We start from the raw sequence: 18,348 nt of genomic DNA, 5'->3' as shown, positions 1-18,348 counted from the left end.
TTCTTCTTACCACCTAAAAAACCTGACTGCATTTCAGCTTCCTATTTCCCTCCTCCCCAGCAGACTCCTAGGCAATGAGCCTCATCCAGCCAGCCAGTGGGACATCAGGCATCTCCTCTAGGGAGAATCTGCACATCTACAGTTATTTTGCAAACCTAAGTTTCCACAGCCTGTTGCAATGTTCTTAACAGAAAACACCAGCTGTGTATGATCCAGCCAGGGAGTGGCCAGGCAGCCTAATGTAAAGCAGGGGCAGAGATGGTTTAACTTTGGACCTGCTGGGAGCCAAGGGAAGCATTTCAAGGCACGGCTCCCTGTTTTCTCAGCAGCACTACTGGTAAAAAGCTTCATTTAAAGCATCCTAAATCCCAGCCTGTTGACAAAGTTGCCATATTGATGTTTAGCCTGAACTTCTCCTTTCCCTGTTCTTCATGAGGGGAAGAGAGAAGAGAATCTCACCATCAGTACTTCCCATGGGGTGCACTGAATTTAACTTGCTCCTGTAAAAGCAGCCACACAGATCCTCTCCAGGATCTCTGCACACTATGTGCATCCTGCTGGGAAACAAAAAGCACTGTCCCAGTGAATAAGGTAAGTGCTCAGTTAATTTTACAGTGGCTGGGCTACATGGCTTGTGACAAGTACTTAAGGAATCAGCCTAATTTTTTGTAAAGCCTCCATGTGGGGTGTATTTTCTAAGAAATGAAAACCTAAATGTCTGTCTTGATTACAGTACATCATTCAGAACTGCATTCTCCCAAACACCAACACCATGTGGGCAAAGTTAGAAGAATAAGACAATAAACATGCAAATATTCTTTTTATAAAGCGTAACTAATCCTGGGAAAAGAAAAAATAAATGGCTGTGTTACTCATGTTTGAAGTCTGTGACTCTAAGGGCACAGCTCCTAACTTCCCCCTTCACGTTACCTCCCACTCACTGTACGTTTTTTTACTGCTGGCTGCCAATAAGGATATCTGAGGGAGTTTCATTTTTGCCAGAGCCTCTTTTTGCAGGGTCACAGCTGGAGAGGAAGCTTGCATTGATCAAGGCTGCTCACCAGGTTAGTTCTTTAAAAGCATGGAAATATTAGTAACTTGTTAGCCTGGGAAGAGTGGGATAATAGTGCTAAAGTAGGGATTTTTTTTTTCTTTTTTTCCTGCTCAGCACAAAGTATAAATCCTTATCAATATAGCTCAAGATATAAATCATAAATCAATATAACTATCTGGTAAATCCTACTTGGAGAAGTGGTGGGGAGGGGCTTTTAAAAAGCTATTTACAGGAGCTGGATTATGGAGAGTTTACCTTTGCTAGCTGCTTTTTGATGCTAACACGATTTTGTAAGTGTGTTGAAGGAATCTGACTGGTATTTAACTCTCTGTTTAAACTGACCTGCCCTGCCAGAAGCTCATATATTGATGGCTTTTGGTACCTGGTCTCCCTGTGTGCTTGCTTGTCCCTTCAGTGGGGTGTGCTGTCAGTGGCATGTGCAGCTATGCTTCAAACTCTTCATTATTTTTTCCAGCTAGGAGAGGAGCAAATAGGTGAATAATAGTTGTGTAGAGGACACTGCCTTTGTAAAAGTGTAGAGAGATTCACCATATGTTGGTGGCACTGCTGTGGACAGGCAGAGGGAAGCTGTGGGTAGGCAGAGACGTTGCACTTCCCTCTGGACACACACCTGATACCACCTCCAGCTGCAGCCTGCAGTGGGATTTCTGGAGAAACATGCGTTACTCCAAAGGATGAAGAAAGAATTTTCTCCCCCTCGCCCAGCATCACTCCTTCATTTCAGTTTCTATTCTGGTTTCTGAACTCAGAAGCAACAGGAGGAGGAGGAGTGGGAGGAGCAGGGTGGGTCTGCCTTTGTCGAATTGCTGTTTCTAACAAATAAAATGAACCAACCCAACTTACAGAAAAAAGTCTCAACAAATGTGAGCAGGCAGTTTATCTCAGACAACCTCACCCAAGCCAAACTTTCTTAGAATTGTTACCTAGAAATACTTTAGGCTTTTTTACTTGGCTAGGGAATTAGAAACAGAGATGAATTGTTCTTGTTGCTGGTCTTACTATTATCATCATCATCATTATTATTATTTTAGGCCTGAAGCTTACTGGTTTTCAAGGTTTACTTACTTGCTTAACCTCAGGAAGGCAAGGAGAGGGTGTCAGACTTTGGACACTGATTTTCTGGCTTTCTGGCTCCCTAATTGTCAAGAAACCAGAGATACGAGTTTTCTGTAGTATCTATCCTGTGCATAGACTGGCTTTGCTATGAGGAAATTGAGTACACAAGCGCTTCCCACGTGCTCAGGGACATGCCAAAGCCATCTTGTGTAAAATATACACCAAGCCCAACAACTGAAATGCCCAAATCACTCCCTTAGCCTGGGTTCACTGCCCAGCCCAATGCAGCACAAGGGGAATGATGCCTAAGCACTAACAAAGTCTTTATGGGGTGGAGGGGGGAACACCAGTGACCTGATGCTATTTCGAAGGCTGGATGAAATGGCAGATAATGCAAAAACCTTGAAAAGATAGAAATGCAGGCAAGATATGGTTATGCTCTATCACCTCCAGTGGCAGCCTAGGGAGCTGGGCGAAAGGCAGGTAGCCACCACTTTGGTTGGAGGTTCAGACCGACCAGTTTTGTTGTCACTGACTATCCAGTTTCCTTTCTCTTTCAGAAAAGGACCTGGAATAGCTGTCCCAGCTGTTGGTCACTGACTATCTGATTTCCTCTCTTTTTCAGAAGAGGACTTGGAATGGCTGTCCCAGCTCTTGGTCATTGATTATTCAGTTTCCTCTGTGTTTCAGGAGAGGACCTGCCATGGCTGTCCCAACCACTGGTCACTGACTATCCGGTTTCCTCTCTCTTTCAGGAGAGGCCTGCCATGGCTGCCCCCACGGTAGTGACGATCCAGCCGCAGTACGGCGGGGCCATGTCCTCTGTCTCGAGATGCACATGGCAGACAGGGCTGATGGATTGCTGCACCGACTGTAGCGTCTGTGAGTGCCTGGGACACACGTTCCTCGCCTTTCCCCCTGCTCAGCCCCGTGCTGCCGCTGTGCAGCCGTGCAGCCTGGCTCTCCCAGCTGCTCCGGGAGGGCAGGCAGAGCCGCACTCATCCAGTGCTGTGTTTCTCCCCTGCCAGGCTGCTGCGGGATGTTCTGCTTCCCCTGCCTGGCGTGCCAAGTGGCCGGGGACATGAACGAGTGCTGCATGTGTGGGACCAGCGTGGCCATGAGGACCCTGTACCGCACCCGATACAACATCCCGGTGAGTGCTGAGCCTGTCCCCTCATCCTGCTGCGAGCCTGAAAGACGGGATGCCCCCGAGGCGCCTCTCCCTGCACTTAAGGGAGGGGCTCAGGGCAGCAGGGGGTTCTACTCGAGCTTTTTTCCCACTCGTATCCACCTCAACTGCTGCTTCCTCCTTTGAGCTTCGAAAGATGGGAAAGACTTGAGATAACTGTGGGCTGACTAAAGAATAGGTGAAGCTGATTACACGGAATAAGATCCACAATCAGGTTTGGGAGAAAGGTAGACAGTATATACGTGAGGGTGTTTCTTCCTGCAGGAGAGGTGGTTGCTGCCATCCCGAGTGCAAACCAGGCGGCTTAAGTTCACTTTGCCCAAATTGTCTGTTTCTGTGTGATTTTTCTTCCCAGTCTGAACCTCAGAAGTCAAAAGATAAGTAGCTATCTGCAGCCTGCACAAAGGGCTCCTTCCTTCCTTTTCGTGGTGCTTGGGGTTTGCCAGCCCAGGGCTTCAGTGTTTTCTTCTCAGGATGCTGCAGCCTGCCAAGCACAAGAGTACTTGATCTGGAATATGATTAACATTTTCTTGGTTGGAACGTGACTTCTGGGAAGCCTCTGTCCCTAACCAGTTTCTCCCTAACAGGGGTCCATTTGCTCTGACTACTGCATCACCTTGTGGTGCCCTGTGTGCTCTGTTTGCCAAATAAAGAGAGACATCAACCGCAGGAGGGAACTTGGAATATTCTGGTAAGTTGGGGGTGCTGGTGCTGGTCCATGAAGCTGCTGTCACATGCAGCCAGGCAGCTTCCCAGAGCCTCTCCTGCCAATATCTTGACACCAGACAAAGTTTGCTACAGTGGGGAAATGGCCACCGACAGGTGACAAGAGTGACCTGTCCTGAAGCAAAATGTCGCTGGGGACCTTGTGCAGGGTGGAGGGGGAAGGACTGGGGGCACACACAGAGCGTGGTGAGGCACAGCCCGGTCTCTGACACTCCTCTCTCATCCTGTTGCAGATGCTGCCATCCTCGCTGGATCCTTGGAGCTGCTGGAGGCAGGAGTCATGCTGCCCTGACTGTTGGGAAATGCACCATGTGGGGCTTGCCCTGATTGCATTTGATTTTCCCCAATTAATTGCAGAAATAAAGTTTTGAGTTTGTCTTCTTACCTCTTTGTATGTCATTTTTGCACTACCTGAGAGTACCCATCCTTCTCCTGCTCCATCCATCTCAGCAGCCTCCGGTGTAGCTGAGATTTCCCTGTGCCTGCTGCAGAGAGAGATTTTTCACTAGTATTTTGTTATTGGATCAGCTTTTAGAAAGGATACTTAATATATTGAAGGAGTGTTGCTCATCCAAGTTGCAAAATTTGGGAAAACGGCTACTGCTGCAGGGCAGAGCTGGATCTTTCTGCATGCAAGTGACTTCTGCAGGCCACCAGAATTGCCCCTGCTGTGGTGGCCCTGGTGGCTGTCCATGGCTGTTGGTCAGTGCCACCTCTCTGAATAGAAAGGTATGGGCATTTGAGGCTGCCTGGCACCAGCTCACCTAGATGTTGAAGAGATATGGACCCTGAGCATGAATTCCTCCCCATCTGCAATAAAAAACCTGGCTGGGTCGTGGGTGATCTGTGTCCTCTCCACAGACAAACAGTGGCATTTTCCTCCATGGCATTACACAGCCCATCTGTCTGCACTGGGCTTTTCACTGATACTATAGAAAACTGTGAGCCCTGCGTTCCCATCCAGAAGGTGGAGGTTGCACCCACCCTCTCTCCATCACTCTCAAGAAAAATGCTAAAGGACTTCTGATCCCTACAAATATCTCCCAGCTTCATTATTTAAGGAGAAAATGTTTGGGTTTTTGTCCCCACTCTGCCTTCACCACAAAACTTTTGAATGGCAGGTAGTGGCTCTATCCATGCTGCAGGGTGAGTGGGTGTTGGTGGCACTCCACACTGCTTAAACCCCAGATGGTCCTATGGATAATCCCTGGCAATGCAGAAAAGTGCATTTTAGTCTAAGAGAGACCACCCCCGTGTCACTCAGTGCAGTTATAGGCGGTTCTTGCAGATACCCATGTTTGACAAAGGAAAGGTGCTGCACCAGCAGCACATGGAGCCTGGCAGCACAGGAGCCTGGAAGCAAACTGCCCTTCTCTGGAAACCTCTCCCACTGGGGCTCTGGGTCTGGAGAACACCTGGGTGGGGAAAGGCAAGGGAGGGCAGCAGGAATGAAGCAGGGCAGCTGTCATTGTGCAAAGCTGCACTTAAACTGCATTTGCTCTCTTAGTCAGTGGGAGCAGAGGTCATTTGCCAGAGCCCATATAAAGCATGAGAACCAGGAAAAAGACTCTTGGCTGCTGGGACAAGGACAGCTTGGAGAGTATGTATGGCACGGCTTTTCTTGGGTTGTGGTATGGAAACTGCTTGTGGCTGAAGTGGTGATGCTGGGCAAGGGGAAGGGCTGGAAACAAAGGTGAGGTTTTCTGCCTGGAAAGCTGCTTCAGAGTTAACTACAGCATGGTGGGTGCTTCTGATGACATCTTGACAGATGTGGGGAACAGAGATAGGGGACAGCAGGTTTTGCACTGTGTTGCTCATTTGTGCACATATAGTGCCTATAGGTGCTGCTTTATGACCTTGGCTGTTGGTGAAATGTGGTTGCATGCACCTCAGGATCCTTTTGTCCCCATCAGTCATTCCAACGTGGCTGGTGATGCCATAGGGCTGTGAATTGTAGAGCTGTGATATATTTGGTGTGCTGGGCCCGGGCCATCTCTCGGGGGGTGGGTGTGTGGCAGAGGCTTCTCCAGGCTGCTGTCTGCTCTGCACTGCAGCCTCCACCCATGCAGGGATGTGGTGTGCTCGTACCTGGGGAGGGGAAGGGGAAGCCTGACTGGAGGGATCCTGCCCCTAGAATTTCTCTTGCTGCTGCTGCTGCTCCTGGGCACAGTTCTCCCTGTGGTCTCTGTGGTCCTGCCTGCTGCTGGGCATCCCTGCTGCCGCATGGGAGCCCCTTGCTGGGCTTGCCACTGTATAGCCTGTCTGCCTCCTCCCCTGCCCCTCCTGGTTCTTGCTTCTTAAATCATGGTGTGCCAAGGCTTCCAGAAGGGCTTGCTGTTTTGGCATGCCAGGAGGTGTTACACTGGCTGCAGAGGTGGCTGGAATTACCTGGGATCTCATGGATGAACAAACAGGGATAGCTGGCCAAGGCAGAGGGACAATGGGTACAGTGTCCCCTGCTGCACCCACAGGTATCTCAGGTAGGGACAGCCCAGCCAGAAAGCTGCAAAAAGTCAGGAGCAAGCCATGTGGAGATTTTTACCAGCTCTCTTCCCTCTTACACCATATTTCAACAATCTTTTTCCTCTTCCTGGGACTACCAGGAACAAGGGCTGGCCCTACAGCAACAGGCTGTGTCTGGCAGCTGGGATGTGTGTGTAAAATGCTGGGGAGTCACAGGAGCTGCTAGCAGAGCCATCGACCCTTTGCCACCTGCTGGCATTAGTCAGTACAAATACAATGTACTCTGATGTGCCTAATGAGCTCAACGGCATCATCAGAGTGCTGGGCACAGTAATTTTTCCACTCCATTTCTTGTGTTGTTTAATACTTAACTTTGTGTAAACGTGCGATTCTGATGTGAAAAAAATCCTCTTAGAGCGCTCAACAAAGTGGTGCAGAGCTTGGGCACAGGGCAGGGAGTGTGTCTGCATGGGACTTCTCCTGTGGGAGCATCCTCTCTTTATTTGTTTGTTTTAATTAAAGCTCTAGAAAAAAGTGAGAGTGGCAGAAGCTGGTGCCGTGCCTTGCAGGGGTGGCAGAGAGTGATGGAGGTGCAGGTGCAGGTGGAGTTATTACATCGGTCAGGTGATTTTGGGGATGGTGCTGTGGAGCAGGAGCTTTCCTACTCTCAGAGGATGAAGTCCCTTGCTGAGGAAGGATGGGATGGAGAGGAACTCCACAGGCCATGGTGACCCAACAGGACTGAAGAAGAGGAGGATGATGTCCTGGCACAGACAGTCAAGTGGAGGAGGGATAGGAACTGGTGGCAGGGTTTAGGCTGATGGAAAGGGACAAGGAAAACCCACTGCCTTGAAGCACACTAAGAAGGCGAGTGAAGAAGAAAGGGAGAGAGGGAAGAAAGTAGGCTGAGATTCCCACAGAACAAAGCAAAATTAAGGTGACTCCTGAGAGCTTGGGGAGGCTAGAACTGAGCAGTAGTAACTTTGGGAGACTGTGATCATAAACGAACAAAAAAAAAATTAAAACCAAATAAACTAGCCCAAAACACAGACAATTTTACACAGACAGTGATGAAAGATGATGTGGAGATGAGAAGACGGGTTTGAGGTGTTGAAGCACTGCAGTACTGAAGCAGAAGGACCTCTGTTTTCAGAGAGGTGTTTAACTTGCATAGGCAAGGATAATGTGCTGCTGCCTTTGAGGGGAGACTGGTTTTGGGGGAGGCTTTGCTTCAGTGGGTAGTGGCAGTTTCTGGCAGAGCTGTGCCCCCCTTTGTGGTGAGGGTGTCCTTACCCTGGCAGTGGGGACTCCCCAGGGAGCTCTTTCTTTGAATGCAGCAGCCTGAGCAAGGTGCCCACTCCAGAAACACCTGCAGCACCTACCCCTGATTTTTTTTTCCAGACCACAAACTGCCTGCAGGGAACTGACGCCGTGCTGGCAATGGCCACTCAAACTGTGATTACGGTCCCACCCCAGTTTTCAGTCACCCATCAGCGGGGGGAGTGGCACACAGGGCTGACGGACTGCTGCTCCGACTGCGGCGTGTGTGAGTACAGACCTGCCCCTCATCCCGCTCTCGCTGTGTGCTCCTGGTGTTTCACCCTGCCCCTCCTGCAGCACTGCCCCTGCTGCAAACCCCACTCCTGTGGGTACTGGAGGCACAGCAGCTCTTGCCTGATGTCAAGAGCCCCAGCTCCCGGCTGGCTTTTCCCCCTTTCCTCTGCCTTTGTACCCCTCAGCCGATCCCACCTCTCACTGTCCCACAGGTTTCTGTGGAATGTTCTGCCTACCCTGCCTGAGCTGCCAAGTGGCCGGGGACATGAACGAGTGCTGCCTGTGTGGCTCCAGCGTGGCCATGAGGACCCTGTACCGCACCCGATACAACATCCCGGTCCGTGACCAGCTCAGGGTCCCAAAAGCCACGGGATGGGTGCTGGGCTGGGGGCTCAGGGAAGGAGAAAGGGGTGCCCAAGGGGAAGGGCAGATGCGGGGAGTTTCACGGGCGTGCCAGCAGGCCGGGAGTCAGGGACACATCTGCCGCACCACTGTGAGCTGGAGGTGATCCCAGCACACGCTGCTTCATCCCAGTCCTGGCTGGAGGGGAGCAGCCATGGGGTGCTGACGATAGAAAATAGGAAGGCTGAAAGCCTAAACCTTTGGTGTGGGAAGGGGTTATTCATGCAATGTCCCGGACTCCACAGGGCTCCATCATGGGAGACTTTTGCGCCCTCATGTGGTGCACCCCGTGTGCGGTCTGCCAGCTGAAGAGAGACATCAACCGGAGGAAGGCGGCGGGCGCATTCTGGTAAGCTGGGGGTGCTGGCGCTGCTTTGTCTCGCTGCTGCACAGCACCCAGTCAGTGGCTTCCCGGGGTCTCCCTTTCCTCGGACACCTCCAGACAAAGGGTGGCTGCAGTGCCGGAGCAGTATGGCTGAGGAAAGGGTGACCCTGCTCTCCCATCCTGTTGCAGATGCTGCCACCTTCAGTGCACCCTGAGGAGCCACTGCAGGCACCAGCTGCAGCTGCCCTGGAGGCTGGGACGTGCACCATGAGGAGTTTGCCTTTGCTGGGCTCGATCCCCTCTTCGCGGGGTAAAGCCAGCAATTAAAAGCATTGTCTTCCTCCCGTGTGTTGTTATTTATGTCTCTGTGTCTTTCTGCAGCATCAAAATCAGTGCTGAACTGATGTACTGGTGTGTACTGCTGTACACATGCTAGGCTCTGTGGCCAGAAGCATGATGAGGTTGTCAGGTAAAGGAAGCTTTTTCTCGGACACCCACACTGGAATGAGGCCAGACCACAAAATTTAGTGAGGAGAAGATAAAACAAAAGCCAAATCTGATATGGGAGCAGCTTCTCTGTGGACACCACCCATGTGCAGAGCTGGTGAGAGCACTGCCCCCTGCTCAGAGAGGCCCAAGAGCACTAACCCCATCCCTATGGATGCCTGGGCTGTCCCCAGCACCAAACACAAGTGGGGAGTAATGGTGATGCTGTGGGATTCCCAGTCATTCTGCTTTTCCCACACAAACATTGTCAAGACACCATCACATGGGAGTGGCTTCTCTGTGGGTCAGAGCCCTGCAGCTTGTGAGTGCTGGTGCTGTGGTGGAAGAGCTGGGACTTGGGGGTGCAAGTGTTTATCCAATGCCAACCATGGTGACAAACAGGTAAGTCTGGGACCAGGGTTGCTCTGGTTCAGATTGGTTCAAGGTTTACTGCTTTGAACAGAAAGAGGTGAGGTTTTGCCCACAGTGGGCTGCAAGGGAGCCGGCGGCTCTGTCCTGTCTGTGTTTCTGTGCTGACACCTGTCCGGCAGGACAGCGATTTATTCAAAAATACCTTTTCCACTCGCCTGTTTTCACCATCACAACTGCTGCAGCAGCTGCCCCCGGTATGAAGGGGAGAGGCTGTGCTGCTGCTGACTTGAGTAGGTGTGTGCTCACACACAGATACGCGCACAGAGGAGCAGGAGAGAGCGGCTGTGCTGTGCTGTCAGCCGGAGCTGGGCGCTGGCAGTGTGCCTGCCGTGGGGACAGATGTCACGGGGGGCCACAGGCATCTCTGCTCCCTCCTGGCTGCTGCTCCTAAATCCCTGCCACGTGCATCCTGCCAGCAACAGAGCAGGGCTGGGGGCTGGCTCTGAGCCCCGGCCCACAGCACAGGCAGCTGCCTGGTTTGAGGTGGCCAGTTCAGCGACAGCCCTGCTGCTGCAGGAGCTCAGAGGTGTGCTGAGAGCACACAAGATCAAAGGCTTCACAGGTACACAGCCAGGAGTGCTGAGGTCCCCTCTTTCCAGGGGCAAGCGAGCCCTGCAGGCCCCCTGCCCCCATCTCTCCTCCCACAGTGATGGTTGATTTGGGCTTCCCTGACAGTCATTCCTGCTTGGCATCCTAAGCCCATCCTTGATCACCTCCTTCCCAGGTCTCTTTCTCCTCCAGAGCATGCAGGAGTTGGTCCATTGGGACCAAAGCCACACAGTGAGCCAGAAGCAGCCAGAAAGCTGCTGAGCAGCCACAGGGACACAGAAGTTTTGTTTCTGTGAATTTCTTTATCAGAAGTAACTACAAATGGCCACGACTAAAGCAAGTATGTACTTAAGATGTCTCACCTGTAGGCACACCCGTGTGCATTATTTGAGGTGCCAGCAGCACGACCCTTGCCAAGCTGCTGGCAGGAGGGAAAAGCCTCTTGTGGCAGGTGATCCACACCACCGAGTCCCGCAGTAACCCCGGAGCTGCACCGCCCGTGTCCCGGCCCTGAGCGGGCGGTCCCTGCCTGTGGCACGGCTCAGCCACTCGCTCCCGGTGTTCCTCCCTCCTGGCGGACACCAGGAGGCGTGACAACCTTGGCTTTTCCGCAGGGATCCCGTTCCTCCCGTGAGATCCCCGCAGGCTGTTCCAGCTCCCTGTGCCAGGACTCCGCACTTCCTCACCTGCCCTGCCCCAGAGCACCGGGATTCTCGGGCTGGGCGCCCCCGGGATGGCACCCGTGTGTCAGGGATATCAAGGCACACGGCCCTGGCCACAGCACCGCCAGGTGAGGCACCTCGGCACCAGCAATTCCCGCTCGGAGTCAGCCCTGGGCTGGCGGCAGTCCCCGTGCCCCGCGGCCGCTTACGGAACAGGGATATTTTCCTGGTCCCGAGGCGTTTCTGTCAGTAATGTTAAACCTTCCTTCCTTTGCTGCTCGAGGGGTCCTGCCTTGTGCTTCTGCCCCTCCCATCCGGCCGCTGCCAGCTTGCTGGGGCCGGGATCGTTGTGGTTTCCCTGTGATGCCTCCCTCGAGGCCGGGATGGTTGTGGTGATCCTTTTCCTTGCTGGTGATAAGACAGGTCCTTCTTGACACAGCTGTGCCCTTGTGTCCTCACGGGGCTTTGTTTGCACAGGCTGTGCTGTGGAGGGGCAGCGAGGAGCCAGGAGCAGCCAGCCCCAAGCCTGGGGGAGAGGCACAAATGCCTACCTCATCCAAGGAATGGATGAGGGGACACAGGAGGACACAGGAGCTGCAGGGAATGCCTGGTGGGTGCCCGAAGTGATGGCCAAACAGCCCCACTCCCAGCCATACTTTCGAGGGGGTCTCGCTGCTGGCCAGGATGGGAAAAGCCCAGCATAGCCAGGAAACCCTCACTGAGGCTGATGGATAAGCACTCAATCCCCTCTGAGGGCTGGCTGGGTTGGTTCTGTTCCTGCTGCCTCTCTTGGTGCTGTGTGAATATGGCTGGGGGGACAAACAATGGCAGAGGGGGGTCAGTGCCATGTGGGGAGCTGTCACAGCCCCCCAGACCAAAGCCCCTCCCAGGAGATTTGTGCCTCGTGTTTGGGGGACTGAGAGCTTGGAAGGAAGTTCGGGAAAGGTGAACCAAGTTGTTGGGGTCTGGACCAGCTGCATCCCATTGCCAGCAGTTCTGTGTAGTGCTGGGGACAGCCCAGTGTTTGTGGGTACAGCTCCTGTGCACACAGTGGGGGTGAAGTGCATCCTGCTTCACAGAGACTTTGAGCAAATGCCCTTCCTGGGCTGCCCTTCTGGGAGAGATGTGACTCTTCTGGATAGGGAGGGGGACAGGCATCTCCTAAAAGTCTCTGGGGTGTGCTCCCAGAGCTCTGACTGACTGGTGTCTCTCCTTTTTTAGGTACAGAGGAGACTCCACTGCCCTGTGCTGCTGCCTCAGCTGCAGCCACAGCCTGTGGGCCCTCAGAGCAGGGCTGCCCAGAAGAGCCAGGCTCACCCTCATCTCACTTCTGCTGTCAGGAGAGAGACCCTCCACACAGTGAAGAGCATGTCCCATGTATTTAATCCTCAAGGGAAGAGGCCAGGCTCCTTGCTGGATAGAGCTCCCTGCAGGGGACAACCCATGTGGCTCCTGGGTGACAGACACCCTGGCTCCAGCTGATAAACATCCCAGACTTTTTGGATTAGAGATGTTCCTGGTTCTCACAGCTCTAACTGATGCATGCTCCAGCTGCTTACAGCTCAAGGAATTTGATGCTCTGAGTGATTTCAACTCCTGCATCTTCCAGCTCCAGATCATGGTTCTGGCTGCTCTGCTGTTGAGGTACAAGATGCTCTTGCCAGCAGACCTCCTCCCCTCATTTCACCCTGGGTTAGGGACACTTGAGTTTCTCTTGAGTTCCAGGCCATTCCAGCCCCTGGACATGGTATGCTAATTACAGGCAATGGATGTTCCACCTCAGGTTATTTGAAGCCCTGAGCTATTTCAGCTCCAGCACTCACCACAGAAGAAATGCTCCTACTGTTTCCAGAGGCAGAAATTAAGTCTGGGGGGTGTTTGCAAACAGTTTGAAGGGGTCTCAGAAATGGGAGACAGCCTGTCTCACAAAGCACACTGTTGAGGTCAGAAAGGCCTCCAAGACTGAGTATCAACCTAACACTGCAGTGTTCTTCACTAAACCACATCCCCAGCTGCCACATCTACACATTTTGTTAACATTTCCAGGGTTGGTGATTCCACCACTTTTGTGGGCAGCCAGTTCCAATGCCTGACCACACTTTCCATGAAGAAATTTCTCCTAATATCCAATCTAAAGATCCCCTGGAACAACTTGATGACATTTCCTTCAATTTCCTCTCATTCTGTCACTTGTTTACCTGGGAGAAGAGATTGATCCCCACCTCTCTATAAACTCCTTTCAGGCAATTGTAGAGAGCAATAAGGTCTCTCCTGAGACCCCTTTTTTTTCCAGCCTAAACATCCCCAGCTCTGCACTGATCCCATAGGGACATGAGATGATGCAGTGAGGCATGATCATGAGCATCAGATGAGACTCTCTCTTAAGCTCTTCTCTCTTCAAGGCTAATGCAGTGTGAGTGTTGATGTAGTGGATGATGGTAAAAGCCCAACCAATGCAAGCCTTTCCTAAAACAGCCTTCCTCCTTTTCCAGAGGGTTCTCTACATTTCCAAGAAGCTTTTTTGCTTTTTGGTGCAGAGCAGTGCTGGTGCTGCCTGCTTGAATACAGGGAAGCAAACCAGACCACCAAGTTTCACTTCCCACCCTGTTACTAATGGACAAACTCGATGATATTTCTCTTTTTGCCCGGGGCCTGGCCCCTCAGCAGCTTTGTGTCTCGGGCGCCTGTGCAGCGTGAGCCGGGAGAGCACAGTGTCAGTCACTAGAGGGCACAAGGGAAGAAAGATGCTGAGAGCTCCGCTTGCTTCTCTGCTGCACAGTTCAGCACATGAAGGGGGAACAGCTCTTCTGCACTGCCCTAATGCTCTTGCTGTTGTTTGTCCACAGGCAATTCCCCCATTTCTGCTCTGGCACAAGATGACAGCAGTTTAGCAGGGAGAAGGAAACTCCTCAGTAGCTGGTGACATATTTGAACAGCCATGGATGGATGTAAAAACCCCTAAGGGTATCTATCAGGTTGTCCTTGCCCTTTGTTTGTGTTCAGGACATTTCGCAGAGGGTGCAGTGCTTGCCATTGAGGTGCTTCCACTCCCTCCCTGGGACTTGCTGTCCCAAAGAAATCAGAAAGCTGGGAAGGAAAACATGATTGCAGACATGGAATGGTGTTAGAAGAATCTGGTGTTAGCAGCTTAAGGGACTGTTGTGTTCACTGAGAGGAAACAGAGCTCTTAGGTATTCCCTAGGTATGTTAATTCTCAAGTAAGCCAGGTTTTGGCCTGCAAAGCAAGGTAGAGTCAGAACACCTGTTAGACAAATCAGGGTTGTGAAGGATTATAGCTCTAAGCCTAAATTCAGGAGGCTGGAACACATCAGTGAAAGGCAGCTCACTCTGAGCAGCAGGGAACCTGCTAGGAAACCTCCCATTCAAGTGAAATGTGTGATGTTAACATTAACTGTTAACACAGTGGTACTTTTCTGAGGCACAATTGAAGTCATTTGTTGTGGGAATGTTAAGCCTTACATGGGAGATTTCATCATGTTATTTCCAGGGAGGTTTGACACCAAGCTGGAAGTCCTGCACAGTACCATGCCAGCCTGATCTGCAGCTCAGGAGGATTCCTGGTGAGCAACATGTTGAGCAACAATAGATTCAATGGCTACATCCCTTCCTTCATCACCTCGAGTCTTTCAATAGCAATTACTCATACAATATGTGTTTTCTTCTCCTCCTTGTAATATTTTTTTATTTTAATTTTAGGCATTGCCTCCCTGTGCTGAGGTGAAAGTGCAGAGATTCATTCAACTCCAAACAAAGAAGAGGCAATCCCAGGATGTCACCTTGCTTGGTGTGGCTGCTGTGCACATTTCACCTTTTGTTTTCGTCAGTGGGCAGCTGACCCTCTGCCAGATTTAATATTTAAACAGCACATGTAAGCTACTTGGAAGGATTGTCTGATAAGGTGATACCTCACCTACGGTGTGTTTAACATCTCGGGGTTTATGTGTTGTGAACTGACCAAAGGTCAGCTGCATGTTATGGGTGTGCCTCATATCTGACCAAACACAAAACAGAAGCGTGAGAGGTTGAACTCCACACTTAATCAGTTACTAACATTCAGTAATCCTGTGATACACCAAAGATATGGGTGGTGCCCAAAGACAGATGAAGAAAAATTTACGAACACTTGTCATGCATTCTTCCCTGACAAATAAGCACCTGGGACAGGCATGGCCTTGGGGACAGTAAGATAGAAAAAAAACCTATTAGGGTAGAATGAATTATACTGAGTTTTGCACTCCTGAGGGCATGGGTTTTGAGCCCTGCAGCAGTACATGAACCTTGATCCCCTTGGGAGCCCTGCAGCAGCAAAGCCCGTGAGATACCAAAGTGTGCACTGTCTCTCCCCAATGAATGCTGTAATCTTATCTCTGAGGAATCATGCCCTTACAATGCCTTTCTTTTATTACTAGTTTGGATGTGAATGGCTCTTCTATCTTTACTATCTATACTATCTTTATACAGGACCACTAAATATCTCAGCAGCTATCAGAGTTGATAACACAGTCCCTTCAGACTGTGTCTATACGTGTGTCCTATACATGTGTCTAAGAGAAAAAACTTCCCAGTGAAATTAAATTGCTCCTGGCCAGTTCCCAAAACTGAAGAAAGACAGGCTGAATTCCATTTACTCAGCATTTCAGACTCTAATGCAAACATCATCTGGGGCTTTCCTTCAGACAGTCCACTCCATGCCTGAAGACAGGAACAACTGTGAATTGGTGCATTTGGAAATAATCTCAAGGATACCTGTGCCCAAAATTAAAAAAAAAACCCAATTGATATTGGCTCTTAAAAATAGAGCAAATATCTGTGCAAACAAAATAACCACAGTTTTTCTTCTCCTTTTGTTGTTGTTGTTGTTTGGTTGGTTTAGGCCTGAGCACCAGTCATGCTGAGAGCAACAGCCACCTCTCTCTGCATCCTGTGCAAGTGCTCTGGGTTTTCCTAACTCATAGAAGAATATTCTGAGTTGGAAGGGACCGGAGACTGATGATAAAGTACAACTCCTGGCCCGGCATAAGACAGTTACAGGAATCACACCATGTACCCAAGAGTATTGTCCAAAATCTTCTTGACTTCTGTCAGGCTTGGAACTGTGACCACTTCCCTGGGGAGCCTGTTCCAATGCCCAACCACCCCCTGGGGGAAGAAACTCTCTTCTAATATCCAAGCTAAACCTCCCATGACACAACTTCAGGCCATTCCTTGGGGTCCTGTCACTGTCACCACAGAGAAGAAGAGCTCAGTGCCTGCCCCTCCTCTTCCCCTCACGACAAAGCTGTAACTGCAATGAGGTCTCCCCACAATTTCCTCTTCTCCAGGCTGAACAGACCACATGCCCTCAGCCACTCCTGGTATGGCTTCCCCTCAGGGCCCTTTGCCATCCTCATGACCCTCCTTTGGACCCTCTCTAATGGTTTCATGTCTTTTTTACATTGTGGCACAAACCTGCCCCAGCACTGGAGGTGAGGCCACCCCAGTGCAGAGCAGAGGGGACAATCCCCTCCCTTGCCCGGCTGTCCCTGATGCCCCCAAGACAGGGTTGGCCCTCCTGGCTGCCAGGGCACTGCTGGCTCACATTCAGCTTTCCATGGACCCCCAGGGCCCTTTGCCCAGCGCTGCTCTCCAGCCTCTCATTCCCAGTCTGTCCACACAGCCAGGGCTGCCCCATTCCAGGTGAAAAATATAGCACTTGTCTTTGTTTAAAGTTCAGGTGGTTGGTGATTTCCCAGCCCTCCAGCTTGTCAAGGTCTCTCTTCAGGGTCTCTGCCTTCAAGGGAGTTAACAACTCTTCCCAATGTAGTAATTACTCAGTACCCCTTTGAGTCCTGCATCCCAGCCACCTGGAGATAGCCTAGATCTGACACTACAATCTGCCTGCTGAGGTTTCCGGCCCAGGCTGCAGATATGCTCCCCGGACGAGATAACAGCAAGAGATTTCTGCACCTATTTGGTCACATGTGCACCTTCTCAAATGCCACTGTGACTATGCCATGATTTTCACTGGATGCTGACATGCTTTTAGGTCTCATATAAATACAATAGAGAGTTAATTATTATAAAATTATTGATAAAGGAAAGAACAAGGTCTCAGGAGCATGGTTTATGAACAATTATGTACTTACCTATCCCAAGTTACAGCCTCCTAAAAAATCTGGCCCTGTGGTCCTCCTGGACAGGAGAGCTCTTACAGGCAGCCTTGATGTTTAATAATTAGTGACGAGTCTTTCTAGAAAAAAGAGATGACAAAAATATCGTGATTTTAAATGGGAACTATCCATAACATGTGCTCTTCTGTGTCATTTACCAAGGAGAAAGATTGTGACTCCATGGGCTCATGTATTTGTCAAAGCTCTGGCAGAGCCCTCACATGAGATGGTGCCAAGAAAATGGAAGGATTTCAGCATCCCCCAGAGTTTGCCCCACCTCATCTTTGAGGTTGTTGGAAGCTACATCTGTCCTGGAAAGCAAAACTGCATCAGGTGTGGGCTCAATATTTTCTGAGCCTGAGAACTGCTGAACTCTTCCCAAGGGAAATTTTTCAACAGTTTTCTTTTTTCCAAAACAACCTTGTGTAAACAATATTCCTTTCCCATAGCAACAGGTGTTGTTTGCTATTTCTGTTACTTAGCCAATAAAAGAAGTGTCACCCCTGTGGACTGATAACATGCCTTTTGAGTGCGGCACATTGTAAAAAGTCTGAATGAATTGTAAATAAACTCTTCTGATTTCTCGTGCCTTCTGACTGGAGGTAAGCATCTTTATTTCGTGTCCTATCGCGACAATCAGGGAGCACATAGGAGCAGTGGCATGCCTGACATTGATCCTGGTCCCAGTCAGCACAGCTCCTGGGAAGCTGTGGCTGATGCTGCCCAGTAACCCCAGCTGGGGACCAGTGCTCCTGCTTTGTATAACAAGGGATGCCTCACCTTTGGCTCCTTCCACAGCACCGCTGTCACACCCACACACTGTCCTGGGAAAACCCCGCTCTGATGGGCTCAGAAAAGCCTTTGCCCCTTTGCAGGTATTTGGAAGTGAAGGAAAACGTACCCATCTTCATCACAGCCAAGCGAGCCTTGTCTGACACGCCATGCTGGGACTCACCCCACCCTGCCAGCTTTGCCAGGCCTGTCCATGCCTGCCAGCCCCGGGCGGATGGAGGAGCTCTGCTGCGCTCACGGTGTCACCACGGCCAGTGGTTGGATTGTGGCAGCTCACGACTTGCTCAGCCAAAAGGGGAAAAACGTGAAAGCAGCGGCTCGTCCCGGCCCTGCCCTCCCCACAAAGGGAGAGGGAGGGTGGAGACTGCCCGCGGTGACGAAGCATAAGGCGCCCAGCTGCCAGCCCGTCCCGCGGCAGATGTGATGATCCGGGTGGCACCGCCCGGCGCTGCGAGCTGAGCGAGCCG

The 18,348-nt window shown here is 51.1% G+C and overlaps 2 protein-coding genes and 1 long non-coding RNA gene across 4 annotated transcripts; 2 read left to right on the top strand and 1 right to left on the bottom strand.

Annotated features, from left to right (window-relative positions):
- Positions 1–931: 931 nt before the first annotated feature.
- LOC310909840 (placenta-specific gene 8 protein-like) lies at positions 932–4,430 on the top strand (the record flags this gene model as incomplete). Of its 2 annotated transcripts, XM_083862092.1 has the most annotated exons (5): positions 932–1,064; positions 2,887–3,013; positions 3,160–3,284; positions 3,908–4,011; positions 4,280–4,430. In XM_083862092.1, coding segments are annotated over exons 2-5 (345 nt in total). In that variant the 5' UTR covers positions 932–1,064; positions 2,887–2,898. The 2 variants fall into 2 exon arrangements, with proteins under 2 accessions (XP_083718218.1, XP_083718217.1); XM_083862091.1 differs by lacking the exon at positions 4,280–4,430 and having other exon boundaries at positions 3,908–4,015.
- Positions 3,292–18,241, bottom strand: LOC310909843. Its single transcript, XR_014590194.1, has 4 exons — positions 17,870–18,241; positions 17,066–17,169; positions 4,432–4,531; positions 3,292–3,804 (listed from the first exon to the last, which is right to left on the bottom strand). It is a non-coding gene; the product is annotated as an uncharacterized lncRNA (long non-coding RNA).
- On the top strand, positions 5,633–9,078 carry LOC310909842 (placenta-specific gene 8 protein-like). Its single transcript, XM_083862103.1, has 5 exons — positions 5,633–5,646; positions 7,911–8,055; positions 8,276–8,400; positions 8,711–8,814; positions 8,980–9,078. Coding segments are annotated over exons 2-5 (336 nt in total). The 5' UTR covers positions 5,633–5,646; positions 7,911–7,949; the 3' UTR covers positions 8,981–9,078.
- Positions 18,242–18,348: the final 107 nt, after the last annotated feature.

The sequence above is a fragment of the Zosterops lateralis genome (genome assembly GCF_965231275.1).
Source record: "Zosterops lateralis genome assembly, chromosome: 5".
NCBI classification, from domain to species: Eukaryota; Metazoa; Chordata; class Aves; order Passeriformes; family Zosteropidae; genus Zosterops; species Zosterops lateralis.
Note: the sequence above shows the minus strand (reverse complement) of the source record. Positions and strands in the feature narration are given on the sequence as shown.